General features: G+C 43.0%; 1 protein-coding gene across 2 annotated transcripts; it reads right to left on the bottom strand.

Annotated features, from left to right (window-relative positions):
* Positions 1-1,725: 1,725 nt before the first annotated feature.
* On the bottom strand, positions 1,726-19,424 carry KIAA0408. 2 transcript variants are annotated; one of them, XM_082216119.1, is made up of 7 exons: positions 19,226-19,424; positions 16,197-16,349; positions 13,094-13,342; positions 10,630-10,941; positions 9,558-9,637; positions 7,022-8,366; positions 1,726-3,929 (listed from the first exon to the last, which is right to left on the bottom strand). In XM_082216119.1, the coding sequence occupies exons 3-7, from the start codon at positions 13,229-13,231 to the stop codon at positions 3,783-3,785; spliced, it is 2,022 nt and encodes a 673-aa protein (XP_082072245.1). In that variant the 5' UTR covers positions 13,232-13,342; positions 16,197-16,349; positions 19,226-19,424; the 3' UTR covers positions 1,726-3,782. The 2 variants fall into 2 exon arrangements, with proteins under 2 accessions (XP_082072245.1, XP_082072246.1); XM_082216120.1 differs by lacking the exon at positions 19,226-19,424 and adding an exon at positions 17,239-17,487.
* Positions 19,425-25,642: the final 6,218 nt, after the last annotated feature.

Here is a 25,642-nt window from a genome sequence, read left to right as displayed (position 1 = left end):
CCCCAGAGTCGGACACGACTGGCCCGTACGGGCAGGGGTTCCTTTACCTTTTTTATTTCTGGTGATCTTTGGCTATTGATTCTTTCTTGTGCTGATGCTGATTGTGTCGATTTTTATGGGGTAGGGTGAGGTTTTTTATATGTTGCTCTTAGAATCATAGAATCATAGAGTTGGAAGAGACCACAAGGGCCATCGAGTCCAACCCCCTGCCAAGCATAATGGTATTATTTCAAATGTTGTATGTTTTGTATTTATTGGAAGTCACATCGTCTTTTTTTAAAAAAATGTGTCGGGAGGAAATTCAAGTGATGATTTCCCCAATATGCCTAGTGGTAGAAGCTTCACCAGTGAACTTTTACATGCCATGAAACTTGTCACGAAATAAGTTGGCTCCTGTAGATTAGTCTCATGTTAATTAGAGGGGCGGGGGAATCCTCTCTGATACCTCACAGGCAATTTTTTAAAAGTTTTTATCATAATTCATTCACAAGGCAAGTCAGCTAGATCATACGTTGCTTGTTCTGCCAAGAATTGGTACAATTCTACAGTGTAATCTCTGGTCACTTTTCAAGTATTCTGTGAATGTTTCTGTCAAAAAGAAAACTGCACAGTAAATAGTCAGCATGATTCCCCCTTCAGACAAGATCAGCTCGTCTGTGGGATCACTGTGAAACGGAAATAATTTGGAAGAGGAATAATGGTGCACTGGTGCAGGTGTACACAATTACTGACTGTAAAACTCTCATGTAGCAAGTGTTCCCTCACTCATCAGCTGCTAAACATATGAAGCTGCCTCAAAGTAAGATAAGATTATTGGTCCATATATACCAGTACTATTACCTGAGATTCTTTTAAGCAACAGATCCTGAGGACAGATCTGTGCTTGTAGAGCTGGAGAAGCTTCTGAAAAAGGCAACCAAAATGACAACAGGACTAGAGCAACTCATTTGGGGCTTTTCAGTTCAGAAAAAAGTTGAGTAAATGGGGGTGGCACACCTGATAGAAGTGTATATGTTTACACATAGTGTGGAGAAAGTGAATAAAGAGAGGCTTTTCTTCCTCTCTGCTAATGCTAGAACCCAGCATCATGCAATGAAGTTGAATGTTGGTGAGATTTAGGACAGACTTCTCCATATCATGGAATTCAATGTCATGAAATGCCGTGGCTTTAAGAGGATTAGACAGATTTGTAGAGGATAAGGCTACTAGTTGCAATATTGAGGTTCTATCTCCACTGCTGGAGGCAGTATGCCTCTGAACATGTTACTGCAAATCCTAAGTGAGGGGTCTGCTCCTGCACTCATATCCTGCTTGTGGGCTTCTGGTGGCAACCGGGTGGCCATTGTGAGAACAGAATTGTTTTAGCTTTCAAATCAGTGGTGGAGGACCTGTGTCCCTTCAAATGTTGTTGGACCCACCAGTCCTAGCTAGAACAGTCAATGATAAATATTTCAAGCCAATAAAATGTTAGGGTCTGGTCTGTTGGTGGGTTAATGTGGCAAAGAATTTTGATTTCTTCTTTTTCTTCAAGAGGGGTGGTGTCTGACTTTTCTCATGAGAAGAGTAATAGTGTGACTATTTTGGACCGACCTATTTCCTTAAAAATATTACGTTCACCCTAGTATTCCATGTGGGTTGCTGTTCATTTCTCCTGCAAAATTCTCAGAGAGATGAACATTCACGACAATGAAAGCAGCATTTTTTAAATGACACTTAACAAGGCAGTTCAGGAGGATCTATATTTCATTCAGACTCTTAGGAAGAGTGTATAAATTGAGCTACGCACATAGCATATTAACAGCCAACAACATAGAGACAGATGATGGCAAATACATGCTTCTAATGCCATCAGTCTAGGATTTCTGGCACCACAGCAATCCTATCTTGATGCAATATTTATGTACTCTATGTCAGGCTTCTGCCAGAATGAAAGCTAACCTCATAACCGAGAGCCACTCATAGCGCTCATGGGAGCAGAATGTGGCAGTTGCCTTGGCTCTCTGAAGTCCTCCAGTACTTCATTGGTTGATAATTCTTCTGCTTTCATTTAAAATGAAGTGATGAGCTCCATCTTGCTAGACTTGAGACTTTGACTGCAGCCTGGACAATCATAATGGGGGAGGGAGTGGGGATTGGCTCAAAAGCACAGCTTAGGTTAAGCCCTGCCACTTGCCAAAATCCTAACATTAATGGTAAATATGACTTAGCTACACTTTTATTACAAGTATTTCAGGGGAAGTGGAAGTGTGCAGAACCAGCATGCACTCATGTTTAATAATAATAATAATAATAATAATAATAATAATAATAATATGCTGTTGCCCCAGCCACTCTGGCATGTTCTCCTTCATGTCATGGAGTTCATCTTACTACATGTCTGGGCAGCATCAGTGTGTGTTTCATCATCTCAATTCCGCATCGCTGACAGCAGTCAGCAAGGAAACCAACATGTCAACATGTGGGTTAAGTTGTACTAGCAGCCCTGAGGCCAGTGAAGGTATCGTTCTGCCCTAAAGCTTTTAAAGCCAGGATTTGCCTGACTTCCATGCACCTGTACACAGCCTTCATGCACGTAGGGAAACAAGCCTGGAAGCAGTATCAACCAGAGTTCCCACATGTATGTGACCCAGGAACTCTTGTTAATGGCTTCCAAACAAGCAAGATTCATAGGTTTTAAATCATGGCTTGTTCAGAAGCCATTAACAATTGCTTCCTGGCTTGTTTCTTTGTTTGCATAAAGGGAGGAGCAAGTGGCAGGAGGGAGCTGCACCAAGCTCTAGCATAGTGTGGTTTATAAAGTCAGGATTTGATAGTGTAAGTGCAGCTGTTGTCTGGATATCCGTCTCAATCTTTCTCCTCTGTTCAACACACATGGCCGGTTGAACAAATCTCTTAAGAGTCCAGTCACTGAGTAATGTTATAGCAAATGGCAAGCACAAGCATTATTTTTTGGAATGTCTGTGCACTGATAAAGGCCTAATGTAGGTGTAAACACTAGGTTTTTAATTCTGAAACATAAGCCTAGCATAGTAAAGTTTAAAGAAGTGACGTTTAAATAAGCATTAATGAAGACATGATTCACTGAGCAAAACTGCTCCTGGTACATACCATAAAATGCCTTTTCACTACAGTTACCCCCCAAAACGCATTTCTTAGTTTTTGTATATCAAATACTAGACCTGTGAAACCTGTAAAAGATATACAAAATATTATTATTGCCTAGGCTATATGCTGAACTTTCAAAATAAAACAGAAACATTTTTATGTGTATATGCAAGTATATAAACAAATGTTATAATTTCAATATCAGCACTGGAACTGAGTTTCTCTCACCTAAATACAGTTATGCTTCCTATTTCAACACATGCACCTACAAACACATGATCATGCATACAGCATTTCTTCCTGCTCTTTGTGGGGAAAGTAAGAATATACAGGATTATACATTATGTAATTTCTTTTTTAAAAAAAGATTGAGGCGATAACTATTAGCATATGTCATCCAAAGGAAAAAAATGGTTGCGAATTATAAAATCATATATACATATGAGGAAGGGGCATCCTTATCTAGTTGATAAAAACACTGAAGACTGTGGAAGGATGGTCTAAGAATTGAAACAGTGACTCCAACAAGTCCAAGGGCAAGGTCACTGTTGACCAAAATACGATTACACAGATCTGGTTGTGGTCAGGAACGTGGAAAAGAGAGTCCATATGGAGATTTAATAACAGCACCAGATCCATTCTTGAGTTCAGAACCACTGAGATCCCACAACAGAAGTTCAAGAAAGTTCGTTCAAGGCAGCTCTTCTCACAGCTGGTGGGGCTGATGGCGACCTGGAGGCCCACCTGGAAGGCAAACACCTGTTTGCTGGCCGAGCTGGCCGAGAGAAGCCTTTCGCATTTGACTGCTTAGCTGGCGCAGACACCTACAAATACAAATGTGGCTGCTTGGGTAACAAAGTCAGAACAAAACTCCTCAAAAAGCATTCGTGGAATTTAAAGAGAATGACTAGCCTTACAACAGGTGGCCGCTGGCTATTAAAAGGTCCAGAGAATGTGTTGTTTACGATAACATAGCATTGCAAAGATGTAAGGACAGAGGAACTCCTGCATGTGTCAAAGAAATATGTGGCACGCTAGCAAGACACAAAATATGCATGGGAGACTCTAAATGAGAGCTAAAACGAACAACCCTCTCTCTGCACACGGCCAAAGCTGGATGAAGTCAAGCAGGTTGCGGAGCAAACTGGTTGTGTGGTGGCTCCATCCCTGATGCCACTCACACCTCTCAGCGTACAGTCAGGTTTTCAAAAGCTTATTGCATGTTGATGGGAAACTGACTGTGTGATGCAACCAAATGCCCACTGTCTTGCAGGGACAGCTGAGCTGTGGCTAGGCACAGAATTATGGGTGGGCAGACTCAGCACCCAACTTCCTATTCTGCAGTCACAAATTTAATTGTGATGACTTTGGAGCACATCTGGTGACTTATCTGAAAGTAACCTGATGTGTTCATTTGGAATCAGTAGGGCCTCTGGGGACCATTGCACTCCCAATGACACCTTTCAGAGCATGACAGAGTCTAGAAGACTCTCTGAAATGTTTCTCTGCCACCACCTTTCCCTAATTTATCATGGTGGGTGTTGATAGATGACTCTTGGGAAATCATACAGTAATGGCTCAGGCTTCAGGCCATTCAGTGGCGGGGGTAGAGAGCAGGTGGGGGCATGGCTGGAGCATGGCATACTGCCTGGGGCATGGCATGTGTTGCAGGGGTGTGGCAGGCTGCCTGCAGGGGCATGGTGTGCGTCCTGGGGGTGTGGCGCCCAGCGCAGAGGGAGGGCAACCGTAATGGCACCCCACTGGGATCGTGGTGCTGGGGGCAGTGCACTCCCCCTCCCCCTCTTCCTCTGCCAGTGAGGCCATGGTCAATGCTGTGAGCATGTCTAGGAATGCTCTGAAGTAGACAGGACCATAGGAAGCCGCCTCATACTATTAGACCATCTACCTCAGTATTGTCTACCATGACTGGCAATTGCCCTGCCTGGAGATGCCAGGGGTTAAACCTGGAGCTTTCTCCATGCAAAGCAGTTGCTCTGAGAACATAAGAATGGAAGAAGAACCTGCAAGATCATGCCAACAGCGGTCAACCAGACGCCTGTGAAAAACCTGCAGCCACAAGAGCATTCTCCCCGCTTGTGGTTTCTGACAACTGCTACAGCTCTTCCACAGAAGTACACTCCTTAAAATTCCCCCTTTTTTAATTTGAAAAGCTGTTTTTAGAAAAGGACTTTTGGAGTGGGAGAGTAGGGAGGGATATGCTCCATCTTTTCCCGACGCAGTTGCTTCTCCACCCCTAAGCACCCTATCTTTCAAGCAACTTTCCAAGCTAAACAAGGACAGCTAGGCTACCATTTAGCATGTAATGTCTAGTTTCTGCCCTACTCTTTACCTTCTTCCTATGGCCAATGTGGATATCTGCTCAGTGGCAGCTTGCGGGGGGAGGGGCAGGCAGAAGCAGTGGCGTCCCCTCATTGGCAATAGCACTCATAGAACCATAGAATTGTAGAGCTGGAAGCGTCCAGATGGTCATCTAGTAAAATCACCCTGCAATGCAGGAATCTTTTGCCCAATGTGGGGCTCAAACCATGTACTGATTGAGTTATCCATCATGAGCCATTGTGCTAACTGAAACAGGGATGAGGTGTCACCACTGTGCCAAAGACTCCCCAGTCTCACCATCTAGCCTCCCCCCCCCGCCATCCTGATGAGTGCAGCAGTGTCCCAGGAGAATGCCACTGTCTTCACACATGGACACCCTCAGCCACCGCTGAGTCTGCTGTTGCTTCCATTATCAATCCTTTTCATTTCCTGGCTCTTGGGATACAACAGCAAAATTGCTTCTGTATTGTATTCCCAGAAGCCTAATGACATGGCAAGGAACTGGTAACAGCATAATAAAATTACTTCTCCTTTACCAGGACCTTGTTATCTAACTGCTGTTACAAAATGAATGGCTAAGATATTTTCTTGCTGCCTCGGAAGTGGAAGAATTATTAAAACAAAGGCAGACTCTTAAAGGAACATGGCAAGCTTCTCCTCTTTGTTCTCTCTATGTGCATCAAGGTCTTTAGACCCTGGAGGAGTTTTGCTCAGAAGGGCAGCCTATAAATATTTTAAGGAAGACAAGTAATGAATAATAAAATGAAATGTTAGCATGGTTCCAGTAAAATCAATGGAATATCAGCAACAGGGATGAAAATGAACAATCTGTGGGTTGCACAAAACGTATATTCTTCCCCGCTTTGGCCAATTTGGGGACTATTTTTACAGGAACTTTACAATCAATTCAACCTTACTCCAGCCAGCGATCATTTCTGGCTTTCAACATGTACTATTTAAAGACATTTGATTAGATGATGAATGCCAATCCACCTTGCTTGTACATTTATTTTCTATTATTTTTCATGCCTTTTGAATCCTTTTACATCAAGGAGTTATTATCATATCCTTGCACTAATCCTGTGATGTCTTATGGGGTCAGGGCTCCAATGAGCAGATGGAAAACCCACTCTGCAGACCATTGTTCCTAATTCACACAGTCTGTTCCACAATGGACTGAGCATCCAGCAATTGGGAAGCACTTTCTGGCAGCGTCAGATTGGGAATTGTAATAAATCATCCTTGAGAGCTCTGTCTAAAATTTCTCCTATAACAGATGGTGCAAAATGCAAATGGAACACTGAGAGAGCTGTGTATGCCGCATCCGATACTGTATTTGATTTGTTAAGGAACCAACCCACCCATCCCACTCATCTCTGAAGCTCACTAAGCAACTTGGGCTAGTCACTCCCTCAGGCTAGCCTACTTCACAGCACTGTTGTGTGGGTGCAAGAGGCCCAGGGACTAAGAAACTCAAGGAAGGCCATATTGGACAACATGTGCCGTCTCAAGCTTCTTCAAGGAAGCATAGGGTCAAAATGTGACAAATGGGTCAACTTTCATTATAAAGGCATACCTCGGGAAATTTCTGCTTCTCTTTGCCATGCTTGGCATAAAGCCCCACATGCCGGGTTGAATTCTTCGGCTGCTCCTGCTTCCCTTGATCTGTCTGGAGCATTTCAAAATAGTGGCCCAATTTCTCGCAGCTGCCACCCACCAATTCCGAACTGGGCGGCAGCCAGCGCTCTTTGTGGAGCTTTGAGTTCCATGCAGCGGTTGACTTTTCATAGTTCTTCAGAAGCTTCTCGACAACCCCATAGTTGGATCTGGAGTCTGCGGATCGCGGGCGGCCAGACAAATTGCTTGGCTTCCAGTCGTGTTCATGGAGCATATGCTGGTAACCACTTAGGAGTCCATTGAGCTGCCTCTGCTGCCCTGTGGCTTTGGCATTTTTGCTGGGCTTGGAGGCTTTCTCGTCCAGTCTCGAAGAGAGCCTGGGATTCAGAACACAGGCTGGCTCTTCCTTTTGCGCCCTGCTGGCCACACCGTCCTGAACTATGGGGCGGGGTTTGGGGTCTCCAGACAGCACTGGCACCACGGGGTTCCGTTCCACACACTTGTGGCCTTTATCTGTGTGAAACACGGTTCTGTTGAACTCGTCAATTTTTGCCTCCAGCGTTTCATTTCGTTGAGTCTTTCCAGTTCCATAGCCAGAATCACCCAGGGTGTTGCACACAGGGGCATATAAGTCACTGCTATAATGCACACTGCTTTGCGATATAGGATGCTGTTGTTTCTGGGGCACCATATTTCCGTCAGAACAGCTCTTCTGGACAGAATGTGAGGCAGAGTCCTTTTTAGGACTATTCCCAACCTTACTTGCATCATGAGACCAAGTGTTATGAGAAAACCCTGCAGGCAGCTTGCATTCAAGGGACTGATCCCTTTTCTCAGTGGGTACCGTGGTAGCCATAGCAGGCCCACTAACAGATTTCCATTCATTTGTCAGTGGCATTGGAGCATCACATTGCTTTGCAAAAGGCAGGCGAGTCAATGCACTTTCTTCCTGGTCCTCCTGGGTCTCGCAACTGCTTTTGTGCCCTGTTTCTTTTGCTAATGCTTCAGAAACCTGTGCGAGAGAGCTAGCCAAGTGCCGGGAAGTGCTTCTTGGAGGCACAGGAGGGGCTTCTCTTTTCTGCCAGGGAAAAAAGCCTGTTTTCTCAACTCCAGCAAGAGCGCTCGGTAGCATCTCCTTTGAACACCTGCTAATGCCCATCAAGTTCTTCTTGTTGTTTTGCTCTTCTGTATCAAATGCAATTGAAACTGTTTGTGGGTCATGGTTACACCCATGGTTCATCTCTTGTGTGATCAATGCGTTTTCAGTTTCGGCAGATTCTCCCAGGAAAGGAAACAACTTCTTTCTACATATGTAAGAAAAATATTTTAAATTAATCAGCAGTGATTTAACTATTCTCTCCATTACACAAATCAGTCCAGCAACAGTTTCAGAATGTCAATGTAGGACTTGAAGTGGGGACTCAGTCCATGTTCTGTTTGTTTGTTTGTTTACCTACCTACCTACCTATATCAATAGGCCCACACCTTTATGAAGCCCATGAGGAGAGTGATCATTCTACACAGCAAATATCTCGAAATCTCTTTCTTTTCAACGTGCCAGGGTACCGAATCAGCAGCACAAATAACAAAACACATTGTTGCCCAAGGTTCTTGTAATCTCATCTTTGATCCCTTAAGAGAACTATCCTAGGAGCCCACCAGCATCCCCCAGAAGAACTGGCTAACCTGAGTGATGTTCGTATATATTTTTGGCAAGCCGTTCCTTGGAGAGAAAAGGAACTTTAATCAGATAGCAACAACACTTGCTGGATTACAGAAGCACTTCCTACTTCTCTGTGAATCAAATCCTGTTACCAAACGAGAACTTAGGTTAGTCACAGCTATCCAAGGCACTCGAGTGTGACTAACTGTCGCTGCCTCAGTGCGAAAGAGATAAGACCAATGTGTCTTTCACCCTTGAGCTCCACAGGCAGCTAAAGCTGGGGGACAGCCTATAAAGCATGCCATTCTTTTTATAATGTCTTTAATGTCGGAGGAAGAACTTTTGGGAGCGAGTCCCTTGAAAGGATTAAAATGTGGTTTCACTGCTCAGCTGCCTCAGATGAGGGGAGGATTTTAACAGGAGCCTCAGGCCACTGTTTCTTTCATAACCAGATCTAATATGTGATGTGGGCATAGCTTTCAACCGGATTTAAGGTAAAGCAATTTTATTACAAGTAGAAGAGGCTAGAAATTTCTCTCTCTCTCTCTCTCTCTCTCTCTCTCTCTCCAAGGACACTTAAAGTGATGATGGGGGACCTGTGCCTTCCCTGCCCAGATGTGGCTGAACTACAGGTCCCATCATCCTTGACCATGCTGGCTGGGGCTGATGGGAGTTGGAGTCCAACATTTGGAGGGCCACAGAGTCTCCACCCCTGATTAAAGACTGAAGTATTGTCAACATTTCTCCAGCTCACATTCAACGTTTCCCAGTTGCTTGTGTGTGGCCCTGTGTCTCCAATGTGCCCAAGTAAGAACATCTAATGTAGTGATACCTTTTGTGGTTGGACTTCTTGCGGATTTCCTCTTGGTAGCTGCACAAGTCTTCGCTTACTTTGGCAAGTTCTTTAAGAGCCTATAAATGCAAATAGCAATCTTTTAGTGTGATCAGGTTCTTATCAAATTTCTAGAACGGCTGTAAACACAGCTGTAGCCTATGTTTTCCATTTCAGAGGTAATTAAAGAAGGGCCACAACACAAAAGATACAGACCTGGTAGAGCCATAACTTCTCCTATCTGCTATTTACATTATTGTGTTGTTATGTCTGTGATTTTGATCTTTTATTCTACTGCAAGCCACCTTGAGTACTTTTTGTAAAAAGGCAAATAAATAAAGCAAAACCCCTGCACACCATGGTTTACCAAATCAGAAGCTAGCCTTATGAACAGGCCACAACCTTGCCTCACTTCCTCCTCCTTCCCTTTCCAAAGTATCTTCCCCTTTCCCCAAGACTTGGTCATCAGCCCAGGTCCTCCTACAAATTGTAAATTGTAATTGTAATTTCTGGAAATCACAGGTATGAAGGAATCTGTGACTTGAACTGATATGTAATGGCAAACCAAGAAAAGGAATAACCGGGAGAAACTGTACCACATGGGAAAGGAGGAATCGCAGAGGGCACTTATTTTTGAGGTTGACTTCCCACTTACAAGTACAGTTCACAGCAAATCAGTGTTATGTCTAAACCAGACCACAAAATGCAGCAAAAAGGCTATGCTATCAAATATTTTAAACAAAAAACAGCAAACAGAAGAGTCTGCATGGCTTGACTGACAAGCCCCGGAATCCTCAGCACCCAGGAGATATATTTTGGGGACAGAGGGCAGCGTGACATTCATTTTCTTAGATCTGTAGTTAGCATGTTTTCACACATATTCAGTTCAGCTCAGGACAGGCTGATCTGATCTTGTCACCTTCCAGTGGACTCGGAATAGACTCAGATGAGCTGAACACATCAAGTCCATCCATTAAACAGCCACTTATAAAAAAGTGTTGACAGGTAAGGGGTTGAAGCCTCAGCTACCTTCTCTTTCCCTAACTGAAATACCCATTACTGGTTTACTCACAATATTGAGATCCTGTGTGTAATTCTTGGTTGTTTTCAAGCCTGGGCAATCTTCAGATTCCTTGTAACTCTCAAAGGCCAGAGTATCATTTGCAAAAGCATGGTTTCTTCCCTTGTTTTTTGCATCCTTGCTCTCCTTTTCTGCCTTGCCGAGAAAACTCTCTTTGTCTCCTGAACAAGAGTTCAGTCCTGGTGTGTCACTCCATACTGAAGAGGGGGAATGTATGGGTCGTGTCTGTGCCTTGCTATGAATGGCCTTAGTCTCAGAGGCATTCATATTGCTCTCACGCCTTAATTTTACCTCCTGGTAAAGCTGGAAAGGAAACAAAACGCCTCCTATTAGACCACAGTGATCTTACCAGTTTGATGAACAAAGGATGATATCTGCTTTCATGTTGAGCTTGTGTCATCAGACTCCAAAGTCTGGATTCCTCAGTGGGGTGGAATATCTGGAACTTTTTTTGCTACAGCATCATTTCTTTTCACAAGGAAGTACTGCAATTTCCAAAAATGGTGTCGGTTTCAAACATAAAGCACATGAGTATGTGGCTGTTGCATACTGGAACAAGGTCTGAAAAGATTCCCATTGTACCACACTAACTCTCAAATGAAGCATCTCCCAGCTGGGCCAACTCTTGGACATCAAAACCAAACCAAAGACATGGTGCACCACAACAGGACATGATAATTGGTACAAGACTGTGTAGAGAAGGCATGTGATATGAGAAGCAGAGCAGAAGAGCCACTCAGATCCTATTTGTGGGCTTCCAATCAGCACCAGGTTATCCACTGTGAGCACAGGACTCGACTGTGTGTGTGGTTACTGTTTTAGTTTGTTACTATGTTATGTAGTTTTGTGTTTTTATATTGTAAACTGACCTGTGATCCTTGGATCAAAGGTGGTATATAAATTTAATAAATAATATAATAATAGATGGGTCTTTGGCCTCATCCAGCATGGTTCTAGCTGCTCTTCCATTCGTTCTCAGACTTGGAAGCAGTATCCCTAAGGATTCCTGACCAATTGCTATGGGAAGCATGAGTTCAGCTGTGACCTCTACCACCATAGGCACAGATTGCACAACAGCCTGTTAGGCTTCCTTTCCAAGGGGAACAGACAGATTTAACAACTGGTGGCTGTTCTGCATTTCACCTCTGCAGTGACTGACAGATATCAATTTCACCTCCCTCTTCAAATTCTACCTTTTCATCTCAAATCAGTTTACAGATTTAGCAAGGCAACAATATGGAATGGTGATGCTCTTCCATGGACGAACGAAAGATCTGATGGGCGAAGCAATGGCATCATTATTACAAGGAATACGGCTAAGGGAGCTTGTTAAACAGCTACACTTCACTCTGAAGGCACAAAATGGCAGAGATCCAGTGGGGTGCATCAGCCACCTCAGCTGCAAACCGCCAGGCAGATGAATCAATGCAGACACATATTGTGAATGTGGAAAACCAACAAAGCAGATACAGAATCACCAGCAGGAATAAATTCCATGTCCTGGTAAACAAAATACACTGCTAAAATGGCAACTCAAGGGAGCATCAGCAATAATTATACTAAACTCGTCCCATGGGTTAGAACTGTGCGAAGACTGGCAGAGAACGAATGAGTGAAGGGTATATAAATACAGTTTGTGTCTAGCCTGCGGTATGTTGTTTATTGTACTCTCTTGCTACTGAATGCCATCAATAAATATAGCAGGGCTGAGCCAGAATAAATGTGTCCTGCTCTCGTGTCCCTGGATTCCAAATTCAAGACATTCCTTTACATGCTACCAGTTACAGATGGGTAGCCGTGTTGGTCTGCCATAGTCGAAATAAAAAGAATCTGAAGAAGTGTGCATGCACACGAAAGCTTATACCAAGAACTAACTTAGTTGGTCTTTAAGGTGCTACAGGAAGGAATTTTTTTATCTTTACATGCTAATAAACAAGGTTGCTCAACATTAATCTCAGAAAGCAATGTCCAAAAAGGCACACCTAGATTTGGGGTGGGCAGTGGGTGGCACCCCAGAGTGTGTTGGACTTCATGACCAGGCATGATGGAAAATATAGTCCAACAGCACTTGCAGGGCCGCAGCTTGCTACGTGGCACCTTTTTTTTTTGCATGGATTGCTGTTCCATAATACAAGGGTATGCTCATGACCCCTTTAGTTTTAAAAGCACAGTGCAAATTCTTCCAACACCCTTTCTGGCATCCATATCATGTTAGCATTAGCATGCTTTCTACAGCAATGTCCCAAAAGGCATCATGCTTCAATGTTTATACAATAAATGGTGCCTGAAGAACTCCCCACCACCACCCCTGCTTCTGAACAGTGGCATAGACACAATGGCTGATTCATTCCAACCCTGTGGATTCTTTGGTGAAATCATCTTTTTAAGTTTTGGGACTTTGCTTAAGACAGTATCATCATGTTAGTTGCTGACATGGAAAAGAACCCAAAAATACCTCTTCTATTTTCTTCTGCATGACCTTCCACTGGCATTCCCACTCTTTTCTTTCATTGTCAAAGCGCTCCAGAAGCTCCATCTTCTCTTTATTCCAGTTCCTCTCAGTTGTGCTCTCCAGTTGTGTCCGTAGGTCCATAGCTGCAGTGGCTGAACAGAGAAATGTCTGTGCACCTCTTTTTTCTTCTAAGACTTTCCTGGAATGTGTGGGAGTTACGGAACGGCAAGCCTTACTTGCCCCTGGCTCCAGCTTTTGGGTCAAGCACAAAGGAGAAGAGCAAAGAAAAAGGGAAATCAAACAATATGCATTAAAGGTTGGTTGCAGAGTATAATTCTATACCTTTTGCTTTAAAATACATACAATACAACAACAGGGCAATCTGCTCAGTTGTCCTGCCTGAGCTGGCCTCCTACTGAACAAGCGATACACAGGTGGATTTTTCACTAGTGGAGACCAGAGAAAGCTCTGAAACAGGGCCTTCCAAGGGAAGGACTCAGCTGGCCTGGGATCCACTAGATTCCAAGCCAGTCTCACTGTCATCACATGATGGAATTGGACTGCTGCAAGAACTGGGCTTGATCATCCACTATGGCAGCTGGCAGGAAGGGTGGGCGTGAGTTTGGATTCTGCTCTTAATCTCTGGCAAAATGGAAATGGAGGAAATTCAAAATCTGTGGAAAAAGAGCAAATGCATGACAGCTCCTGTAATCTCAACACATGCAGGGACCTTTTTATTTTTATTTTACTCCAATGATATTTTATATTCACAAGACTACTAAAAATGCAATGCTGAACATGTTGATTTTTTAAATATTTCTAATGGTTTTGCAAAACCATACAAGGTTCTCGGAAGATGTTTCAAAGATGAAACAGGAGCTGCATAATCTATATTCGCCAGGCAGAGCATTTACATGATTTGCACAATTTAATTAAAAGCAGGCACAGGATCTTGGTAAGTAATTTCTTAGCAGGTGCAAAAATGCTTATCGTAGAAGCATGGTGCAGAAAGATATGGAATGTTATGATGGGTAAACTACTTACTATTATTAAGACATGGTTCAGCACTAAAGCTCTGATTAACTTTATGAATGCCTCTGATTAACTTTATGAAAAACATACATTATGTTGGATGAAAAATAATCCAGACATGTCTATACATGTCTATAGATTAGCAATGTCATAAAATTAAGCATTTGGTCTATCAGAACACAAGCACAGTTGATTGACTTATTTAAGTATTACATTTTTGCATTTGCAATGTTGTATTTGGAAAAGTAGTTTCTTTGTCTTTAATTTTAAACATATTTTTACAAAATACAAATATTTTTAAAACCTATGCAAAAAGAGATGTGTGGCATGATCACCAAAGGATCCTCTATTTGTCTAAATTAAGAAAGAGAGAGTGTTCATTAAAATAAAAAGTACACATTCAAACGTGAGCAGCTGTCCAGGATTGTGATACTCAGTCTTGCAAGGTAATGCTGAGCAACCTCTGTTCTCCCTGGTGCCTGGCAGTGGAAACCAAAACCCTCCAGCCTTGCTAGGCCTGGAATAACCAAGACACAGTCCATGTCCTACTATCTCACACTCTGTTGACAAGGCAGCCAAGAATCTAAAGATAGTAAGTTTGCTAATGAAGATGATTTGGAACTGATGCAGTCAATCTCTCCACCTGCTCTTCCCAATAAACAAATACACACACACAGACACACACACGGAGGGGCGATCTATACAACAATGGTGGGTTGACTTCAGTCTTGCAGAATCTATACTTTTGCTTCACAAGAATCCCCGCAGTCAACCATGTATATTAACTGTGCAGAGCTCATCCGTCTTAAGTGTTTTTGAGTATCCATTACTGCTTAAGAATATAGGAGATAGCTTGCAGGAGCAGACCAATATCCCAGCAACCAACAGTCACCAGGTGATTATTGGTCAGTGGTCTACTGCTTCCCTGTAGTCTACCTATCTCCATCCCACAATAAGGATGCTCTTCATGCTTAGAATCATACTATGATTTTATTTTCTGAATTCAAACTAACATTGTCAAGGCTGGAGAAAGGATGACCATAATAAAATTTTAGGCCTTCCTTATGGGGGCTAAAAAAAATGCTACTGTATATTTCTGATGTCCCAACCCAAATATAAAAAACTATTATATAAGCTGTATTCAATTAACAAAGTCCACTAACAGAATCCCACACAATAATTTGTGCTAGCACAACAGTGCTTCTTCCTTTCTCCTTCTCCTGTGCCCCCCCAATTGGCTCAGGGGGGACACCCCCAGAACAACGCACAGGGAAAATGCTTTGCCTGCTGAGCTAAAATGCTTGCACTGACAGAACAATTGCCACAGTGCCACACTGAGTTCCTCCCTACATTTTTTTGAACGACGGTTCACCAAAGCCCTGGTTTGTTTGTACAACAGATTTATAGGGTTGGGATGACACGCACTGACCTTGCATGGCCTATGCGCATTCTGTAGTCCTTCTGAGCAGACTCTATATGTGTGCAAATCATAGATGAGATCGAGTTCTTTTCACAATGGGGTTTGGGGCTTAGGGAGCACCCCTTTCACCCCACCCCTTGTGTCCTTCACTGTACATGCCAAGAAGTCAAGGAAGTTGCTTAGGGGAATTCTCTCACCCCCCTCAAGACTATGGAAAGCAGTCTTGCTTGGCAGCCACAAACAATATCTAGAGCTACCAGAAGGAAACATCTGTCAATTCCCAAGGAATGGGCGATGGCCTCCTTTGCCCTCCTGAGATTTCTGCATTGCAGGGGGTTGGACTAGATGACCCTTGTGTTCTCCTTATATTCCTAAGCAACACAACCTAGACGCAGGCTTGATACCTCAGTGACAAATAAGTATATTTTTGATTGGTGTTTTGCTGCCTGCATCTTAGTTTCATAAGTTGGAAACCACCCAGGGGTTACGTCAACATGATGAGTGATCTATAAATGAAACCAATAAATAAATAATATATTCCTTGGGGAAGGAAAGTAACCATAGACAAGTATGTATTTGCAGCGTGAGAAGGGAATGACAAATTCCTTATCGTTTCTCTTCAAAGTCATATGTATGCTACTGAGTGTCTCTCACCTGCGTGATGAAACATTTAAGCCCTTCTTTTTCTGGATCTCACCCAGACATTTCACAGGACTCTGAAGCTCCAAGGGGCTTGCTCTTTTCTCCTCTCTTTGCTTCACTTTCCAAAGCTGACTCTGGATCCAGTAAATTCTTTTGTATTTATACCTGCCAGGAAAAAAATGCAGGGCAGCTTTATTACAAATGAGGGTCACTGCTGGTAACTGAGCTGTTCAAATACAACACAATATTCTTAATAAAAAAATGAGGAGTGGCCAAGAGGGACTGATTGTTTAAGCAAAGGTCTTGGCTTCAACTAGGAAACAGTCAGCAGATAAAGCTTCCACGATTTCTTAGGCCAAAGTTCTAGCTGACTGCCAGGGGCTGAAATGACTGTTGCTCAAAAACAAATTCTTACATAAAGTTTCCACTGCCCTGAAAGCTCGTTTGCAGTCTAAATGTCATTTGAAATAGAGCTTGTGCAGCCATTTCAATATTTTTAAAAGTTTACAATAATGTAAAATCACTAGGTTTGATTTTCTAACAAAATGAAGCTGCACAGTATTTGGAGGGGTGCTACAGTTACCTCTGAGCAGACTTATTCAAACACACTTCAGATGAATTACAAGACTTTTATTACTTTGACTTCAACTGTATGAAGACTGGTCAATCTGCAGGTTCCCGTGCAAAGCAATAAAATAAGACAATGTAAAAAAGCTATGAACTTGAGAAGCATTAAGATACAGATGCATTATAGGACAAGCACAAATATAATGCATTTCACCTTAATGTGTATTGATTGCGCTCTTGCAATGCATGCTTTTGCAGCGAAGCTCAGTAGATGTAAAACAAAGGAGCACAAAGCTTTTCTGCAACTATTACTTGGTTGCTTAAAGCAATCCTTGCAGTGTACAATCTGTTTCCCACCAAACTACATTTCTGAAGCCACACTGGAGACCATCCAAATGAAATCAAGTTCTGGAAGAGCACCACGGGAGTCACTGCATTACATGTAACATAGAATGGGATGGTTGGAAAAAGCTGGAGGTCACATAACTCAAACTTTTGCCCTATGACAGGTCCCACTTTACCCCAAGCATTCTCAGCAGATTAGCACATGTCAGATGGACCCGTTGTTAGAGAATTGCCTTGGACTCAGAAAACCTGGACCCAAGTCCCTCTCCTAGTTGAGATTCATTCCGTGGCAAGACACTATGTGACCTCCAGCTTCTCCTCTGTAAAACGGGAACAAAAGTTACCCTACTTGCAGGGTTACTGTGAAGGTAACAGCAATAAAAGCTGTGAAGCATTTTTTTGCAAATTAATCACGTTATAGTACAGTGGTACCTCGGGTTACATACGCTTCCGGTTACATACGCTTCAGGTTACAGACTCCGCTAACCCAGAAATATTACCTTGGGTTAAGAACTTTGCTTCAGGATGAGAACAGAAATCGTGCAGTGGTGGCGCAGCGGCAGCAGGAGGCCCCATTAGCTAAGGTGGTGCTTCAGGTTAAGAACAGTTTCAGGTTAAGAACGGACCTCCGGAACAAATTAAGTACTTAACCTGAGGTACCACTGTACTAGAAGGCTTGAGCAAAGTGGTCATTGTCCTTGAAGGGCAACTTAGTGAAACACATCCAGATGGCCCAACCAAGCAACATCTTGGGTGATATCCAACTGTGCCCATCTGCTAGCAGAACAGACTTCCACTTGCACAACAAAACTCCTCCTTCCTCTCCCTCCCCCTGCAGCCTCATATGCACCCCCCTCCAAACTGTTTCGGAGGGTTGGGGAACTGCAGGAGGGTGGAGAGTAAGTGGAGGCCTCCTCACACAATGCTGGATACTGCCCCCCTTTTATATATATTCTCCCCTTTCATTCATGTTCTCTACACTTGCTCCCATTGCTGTTTATGGATCTGCCACATTTTCTTGCTAATTGCTCCCATTGATGCTGACACTCAAGCATGACATTTACATGTGGAAAACTGGGTCACTGTTTAATTTTGTACCAAATTCTCAAGCTGGTATTATGGTGGATAAATTCCTTAGGGGACTGTCCCTTATCTCCATCTCTTATTCTCCTCAGATGACCCTTTCTTCCCTGGGAGGGCAGAATTAAATTTCCCTTTCCTGTATTATTTGTACCCATATGGTCAGGGAAAAATAAAAAAAAAGGCTTGGTTGAAGAATCATGGCAGATAATTTACATCAAAGCTCATTCTCCATGTAAATAAGAAGCCTTTTCCTTTTAAAAGAAATAGCTAACATGCAGTGTGTGACACAGCTTTTGTTTCCCTCGGGGAACAGCAGGGCGTCCATCCTTTTCGACATGTCCTAGACAAGGTCAGTAGCTCAATACAGCAGTAAACTGTATGCCGACAATCAATGACATCTGCACCACTGGTTGTTTCCTATGTCAAGCAAACAAGTTTTTCTTTTTTAAAAAAAGAAAGCAAAACCGTATAGCATTATACTCTCCTTCTATCCCACTCTCTCTGCATACAAACACACATACAAGTCCAAATAGTTTGAAATAAATACGGCAGCAGCTAAAAATAACAGATGGTGACATCAGCCAAGGAGGTGTTATGTTTTAACGGAGATGAACAAAAGTGGTTGCACAAGTCAGCTCTCTGGGAGAGCTGTCTTTTGATTTATCAGCAACGCAGCCATTCAGCTGCGCCAGATAGTTAGGTACATGCTACAAAACAGTTACTTTTGATCACAACTGCAGCCAGCTACTGTGCACTTGAACACACGCATCCAAGACTCAAGCAGTGAAAATCAAGAGCCAAATGATTAAATAAAAAAACACTCCCTCTATCAAAAAGTGCACCCAGCCTTTCCTTAAATAATCCATTTCTTAGTAAGATGATTACTGACCTACATTCACATCAAGAGGAAAAACTAGACAGATGTCAAAATAAGCCGTTGGACACAATGCTATAGCCCCTTCTCATTTTATGTTTGTTTTTTTAAAATTCACATAGTCTAAAAATGTGTATAAACAATGAGGTTTAAAGTAGGAGAAAAACCTTACCTTTTATAGAGGAAAAAAACCTTTCAGAAGTATTTCAGTCCAAATGTGAAGTAGTAGTGAAAGCAGTGAAAGTCTTCCAGTTCTGAAAATACTGAAATCGTTTAAAGAAAGGAAAAATAATCAGCTTCTCAACCAGGAGAGCTCTTGGAACTCTATTAGATCAACTTTGCAACTTTTTGCAAACTGAAGAACGGTTCCGTTTAGCATCATCCCAACAGCTGGTTTCCATGTGACGTCAGCACACGGAGGATGGTTTTAGAATCTCTTCCAATCCCCAGCCCTGTAACTTTATATCTTCTCATATTATATGTAAACAACTTTGTGTCCAGGACATTTTTAGGTTTTATAGTGGAGCCCAGTTTTTAAAACTTGCCAGAGCAGCCTGTGTAAATATTAGAGCAGTGACAATAGCCAGTTTTAGATTTCTTTTATTAAAAGGCAGTAATCTTTTTTTCTTTCTTTCTTAAGAAGCATTCTTTCCCTGGAGAATTTTCAGATGCACAGATAGGATAGCAACGTTCCACCACATTTTTAAAAAAATCTACATATTTTCTCCTTCTTCAAAATAATAGCTGTGGCTCAATCTTTTATTGTTTTAAAAAAGCCTCCTCTCAATAGAGAAGAGCAGTTTGAAAAATATTATCAAACTCACAGTGCCCTGCCAAAAAAGACAAAACTTTAAATGAGAACAAGAATCAAACCTAACAATCTTCCTTAATGCCTGTGTGCTGTGAACTCTGTGTGGTTGCCTTTGAAGACTATTCAACAGCTGCAGCTGGTGTGGAATTCAGTGACCCCACCTCATGGTGGGTGGAGGGGTCACTTGGAGCAGAGAAGAACAATATTCCAAGTCTCCACTGGCTGCCTGTTGCTGAGCAGATCAGCACAATTTAAGGAGCTGGTTTAGATTCATAAGGCATGAAACAATGTGACCTCTGCATACTCCATGGCCGTTTTATAGAATTTGGTTTGAACATGCACTATCACACACAGTCAAGCATTGACCTATAGTGCTTAAAAACACATACTTCATAGGAATATACAGATTACAGGAAGATCTCATAAGTCTGTGGTATGCACTTGTATTAGAAGTCTCACTGGCTTCTGTGAAGCTGTTTATTTTCTCCTACTTGATTTCCATTGCAATTGTTTACTCCAGACCTTCTCCTTCTGTTTTCCATTACAAATGCGTTGGTCAAACAGCAGAGGGGCATTTTCAGTGCCTGCTCTGAGGATCAAACTCTCCTTCTCTCCACCACAATACAAGTCTGTATCATTCCAGAAAGTGTTGTGTAGAATCTTTGTTAAGTAAGAATTATACTGCCCAGGATGGGTATGAAGACTTGAAAGAAAAACTTGCTTGCCTTCAGACCATGGAACCCTTTCTACATCAGCTTTTACCATGGATTCTTGCTCATCTGCGTGGAATCCCTGAGCATTGCAGCTCTCTCAACCACAGTATGAAAACCAATGTTTTAGTAGCATAACTGTAACCTGCATGTCACAATATATTATATATTTTTGTATTTAAAATTGTTATCTTCTCTGAGGTAGAGTAGCCACTCCGGTGGTCAAAAGCCATTTGAAGGAAAAAAATGTAATGTATTTGTAGCAGATGTTTTTCAGCATTCAGGAACTCACAGGAAATGATTGGCTCAAAATACTTGTATTGTTGACTCATTTTTAAATAGTTATTCTCTTCCCCTCCCAACCTATTAGGTTTCAAGACACATTGTCAACTATGTAGTCCTTGGCAGTGCAAAAACACCCATTTGCTTCCATCAGATTAAAAATGTGTGTTTCATTCCATATTGAGGGGCACAGAAGAGTGTATCTGAAGGTTGTATTAAGCCTGATAAGTACCGTATTTTTCGCCCCATAGGACGCACTTTTTCCCCTCCAAAAATGAAGGGGAAATGTGTGTGCGTCCTATGGGGCGAATGCAGGCTTTCGCTGAAGCCTGGAGAGTGAGAGGGGTCGGTGCGCACTGACCCCTCTCGCTCTCCAGGCTTCAGGAAGCTCTCCGCAAGCCTTGCAAGCCCGGCGGGAGTTCTCACAGGCTCACAAGGCTTGTGGGCAGCAGCCTGCAGCCCGAAGCATGGGGCGCCCTCCGGAGGGCTCCCCGTGCTTCGGGTGGGTGTCCACAAGCCTTGTGCGCCCGGCAGGAGGTCCCGCCGGGTGCGCGAGGCTTGGGGCGGCAGCCTGCCGCCCGAAGCACGGGGAGCCCTCCGGAGGGCGCCCCGTGCTTTGGGCAGGTGTGCGGAAGGCTCAGGGCGGCAGCCGGGGCTGGGGGGGAAATAATTTTTTTTTATTCATTCCCCCCCTCAAAAAACCACGAGGTGCGTCCTATGGGCCGGTGCGCCCTATAGGACGAAAAATACAGTATGTGCTTATGATTCAGCTCTGCTATGAACTCTTGCACCAAGCATAAGAGCACATTTGTACAATGTCATCCTAAGCTTTTGGTTCTGTGTCTTAGCAAAACCAACGTGACTGTTATCAGGATTTAGGCCTACAGATGGCCCTTTGTGAGAAATAATCAGCCACCTATGAGATAAAAGGCTGGCCTTCAGCTTTTGTGCCACCGCTGAGTACCAGGCAAAGGAAAAAAGTGAAGGAAGACCAGACAGACCTACAAGAGCTTCATGAACATCAATATGACATCACAGGCCAAAGCCTGAGCATAGAGACCACTTTTCCAACACGGTTCAGCTTGTTGCTGCTCCTTTTCACAAATACTGCTTGCCCAGCCTATCTCACCTTGTCTCACACAGCATCTTTGTATTGTGCATTGTTGCCTAAATAGCACCCCCACTGACTTCGCAGAAGCTCTCTCAGGCAAGGATCTGAAGCCAAACTTTGGATGCTGGCTTTATTCACTCCCCTAGGTAGATCATGCTATGCTGTGCATGCAAAATCTATGACTAAAGGTGGTGCCATAGAAGCGCAATTGTGGACAATTGTCTTGCCCTTTCTTTTCCCTCCCTTCTGGTGGTAGCTGTTCATTGCAGAGCACATTTCTCAATCACATTGCTTATGCTGACTGGAACTCCAATGGAATATGCTGAAAGGTTTGTGAGTAAATAGTTCACTCCCTTTGGTATAATCTGCTTCAGTTCCAACCTGTGAAAATGGCACTGCCAGGATTTAGACAGACTGCAGAAGGTATTAAGTGGCATATTAGCAAATGGGCCAAATACACTTCCTCATAAATATTTTGGTACATTCAGTCTGATAAAACAAGAACAATGCAATTATGACAGGAAAGAGGTACATGGTAATTTCTTGGGTTCTAGCATAGTAATACGATTCCACATTAAGGCCTACTTCTCACAAACACTAGGTGAAGAAGTAAATCTGTTACTGGACTGTTCCACTACATATTGCATCCCTGAACATATACTGATACCAGGAAGAAATGTTCTAGTCTCATTCAAGAAATATACATATAGAGTTACGAGGCTGAAGGCTATGAGAAAATGAAAAGAACATTCTAGCCCTGGTGCACTGTAAAACCCTTAAGTACCAAAGAAGAGGCCTTCTGGATTAGGCCAAAGGCCCATCTGTTCCAGTATCCTGTTGTCATAGTAACCAGCCAGATGCCTATGGGAAGCGTGTGTGTAGGACTTGAGTGCAACAGCTGTCTCTTCATTAGTGACTCCCTGAAACTGGTATTCAGAGGCATACAGTGGTACCTCGGTTTACGAACAGTCCTGTTTATGAACTATGCAAAACCAGAAGTAGTGTTCCGGTTTGTGAACTTTACCTCAGTCTACAAACGGAAACTGAATGGTGGATGGGCACCGGCAGCGGGAGGCCTCATTAGGGAAAGCACACCTCGGTTTAAGAATGGATTTGGTTTAAGAATGGACTTCAGGAACGGATTAAGTTTGTAAACCAAGGTACCACTGTACTGCCTCCAAGAATGGATGTAAATCATAGCCACAATGACTGGTAACCACTGGCAGCCTTGTCTTCTACGAATTTGTCTATCCTTCTTTAAAGTTGGTGGTTTTTGTTGCACCTTGTGGGAGCCAATTCTGAAGTTTAACTGTGTTGTGTGTGAAGGAGTACCTCCCTTTGTCTGTCCTGAATCTTCCAACATTCAGCTTCATTGAGTTCTAAAATTATGAGACTGAGAAGTTTTTCTCCTGCATTTCCCCTTGTCATTCCAGAAGCATAGTTAATTCAGTCTATTCCAAGCCTAGTAAAGGAACTGGAGTGTGATGTTCTTAAGGCCCTGCACATGTTGTAAACAACCTCTGAAGGTCATCAGCAGTTCATCTTTCTTTTCATTATGACACATTCAGGCTCTCTTTCTGGCAAATATTTCTATATTCCAATGACTGGGTGTATTTCTGCTTCACAGCGGCACCTGCTTTCTTCCCCTCTGGTTCCAAAGTGTTGGTGACACATGTCACCAGATCCTTGTCTTATTATATCTGCGACCAGGAGCTCCAGGCACAAAATATTTTCAGAGGAAAGAAATCTCCATCTCCTTGAAAGAGAGCTTTCAAACCACCATTTAATTTGAGAGTGGCAGAGATGGCTTGCGCAATTAGGGTGGGTGGAGGGAGAACTGTGTGACTCATCCCACATTCCTTAATTTTCAAGCTAGTAAAAGTTACTCTGCCTAAGACCTGTGAAATTCTGCACGGGGTGGCTGCTTGCATAAGCCCATTATCAGGGATACCTAGGAAGACTTGTAAGTTTGGAAGGGCTGTAGATCAGCCGTCACACACATGCTTTGTGTGCAAAAGGCCCAAGGTCCAATTCTCTTTATCTGGGCTTTGCCAAATGCAAAGTGAAGCTGATGTGAGCCCAAGAAATTGGGTAGTATGCAGCCTAGTGCAATTGCTCTGGTTGTCTCGCCCTAAAACCACCCAGGAAGGTCTGTAATGATCGAGTTGCAGTGTGATCTTGCCCTGTTGTAAAAATGCAGCAGTTACAGTAAAATCTGACGTTTCTTGGGTGTGAATGCACAACCCGCCCTTCAGTGCTTAATGGCACATTTATTAAGGAGGGGTGGGGAAACAGAATTACCATTTTATTGTCAGCACATTTCTGTCATTAACTTTAAAAATATATATGGGTTTGTGTCATCGACTCTTAAACTGACTTCCCCCCCTCAAGGGAATGATAAAAAGAAAAACAACAACAATCCTCTCTGGTGCAGAGAATTTATGGGATACGTTTTGTCTAGAAGAGATTCTTTTGAAAGAGGGAAAGAAACTGGTGAATTGCAAATTGCCAGAAACACAGACTGTAGAGGGACACTGCCAAGTAATCTTACTGAAAAAATAAAAATGAGAGAGAGAGAGAGACAGGATGTTTAAGTTACAGGTAGGTAGCCGTATTGGTCTGTCGTAGTCAAAACAAAATAAAAAAATTCCTTCCAGTAGCACCTTAGAGATACTTCTTCAGAATCTGAAGAAGTGTGCATGCACATGAAAGCTCATACCAATGACAAACTTAGTTGGTCTCTAAGGTGCTGCTGGAAGGAATTTTTTTTTAGGATGTTTAAGAACTCTCTTACTCAGTGATCTGTCTGATGCCAAGGCAACTGGTTGTATCTTAAGAAAATGCAGAAATAGGGTCCACACAAAAAATGGAGAGGGAGTTGGACCAGATCATCACCACTAAAGTATATATGTAGCATTTCACAGAACTGGAGAGCTGGAAGGGACCACAGGGGTCCTCTAGTCCAACCCCCAGCAATGCAGGAATCTTTTGCCCAAGGTAGGGCTTGAACCCACAACTCTAAGATTAAGAATCCCTTGCTCTACCAACTGAGCTATTCCAAAAGGGCAATGAGATTGGCAAACATTCCAGTGTTTTTCCCAAACTGACTTGTTTTTAAGTGTGTGTTCACATTAATGGAAACAGAACACCTGGGGTGATTTCCTAATATAATTCATTACCTCCCTCAAAAAAAAATATGGCATACAGTGGTGCCCCGCAAGACGAATGCCTCGCAAGACGGAAAACCCGCTAGATGAAAGGGTTTTCCGTTTTTGAGCTGCTTCGCAAGACGATTATCCCTATGGGCTTGCTTTGCAAGACGAAAACGTCTTGCGAGTGTTCCGATTTTTTTCCGCTTTCCCCCCTTTTTCTAAGCCGCTAAGCCGCTAATAGCCTTTTAGCCGCTAAGCCGCTAAGCCTTTAATAGCCGCCAAGCTTTTAATAGCCGCTAAGCCTTTAATAGCCGCTAAACCGCTAGTAGCGCTAATCCGCTAAGCCGCTAATAGGGTTGCTTCGCAAGACGAAAAAACCACTAGACGAAGAGACTCGCTGAACGGATTAATTTCGTCTTGCAAGGCACCACTGTATTTGGGAATGAGATGGAATTAGATGCTTGCAACCTCACTGTGGGGTAGACCTGTGCAACCGTGACCTGCCAAGATGAACTAGCTCACT

This window comes from Podarcis vaucheri (assembly GCF_965113315.1).
Source record: "Podarcis vaucheri genome assembly, chromosome: 3".
NCBI classification, from domain to species: Eukaryota; Metazoa; Chordata; class Lepidosauria; order Squamata; family Lacertidae; genus Podarcis; species Podarcis vaucheri.
Note: the sequence above shows the minus strand (reverse complement) of the source record. Positions and strands in the feature narration are given on the sequence as shown.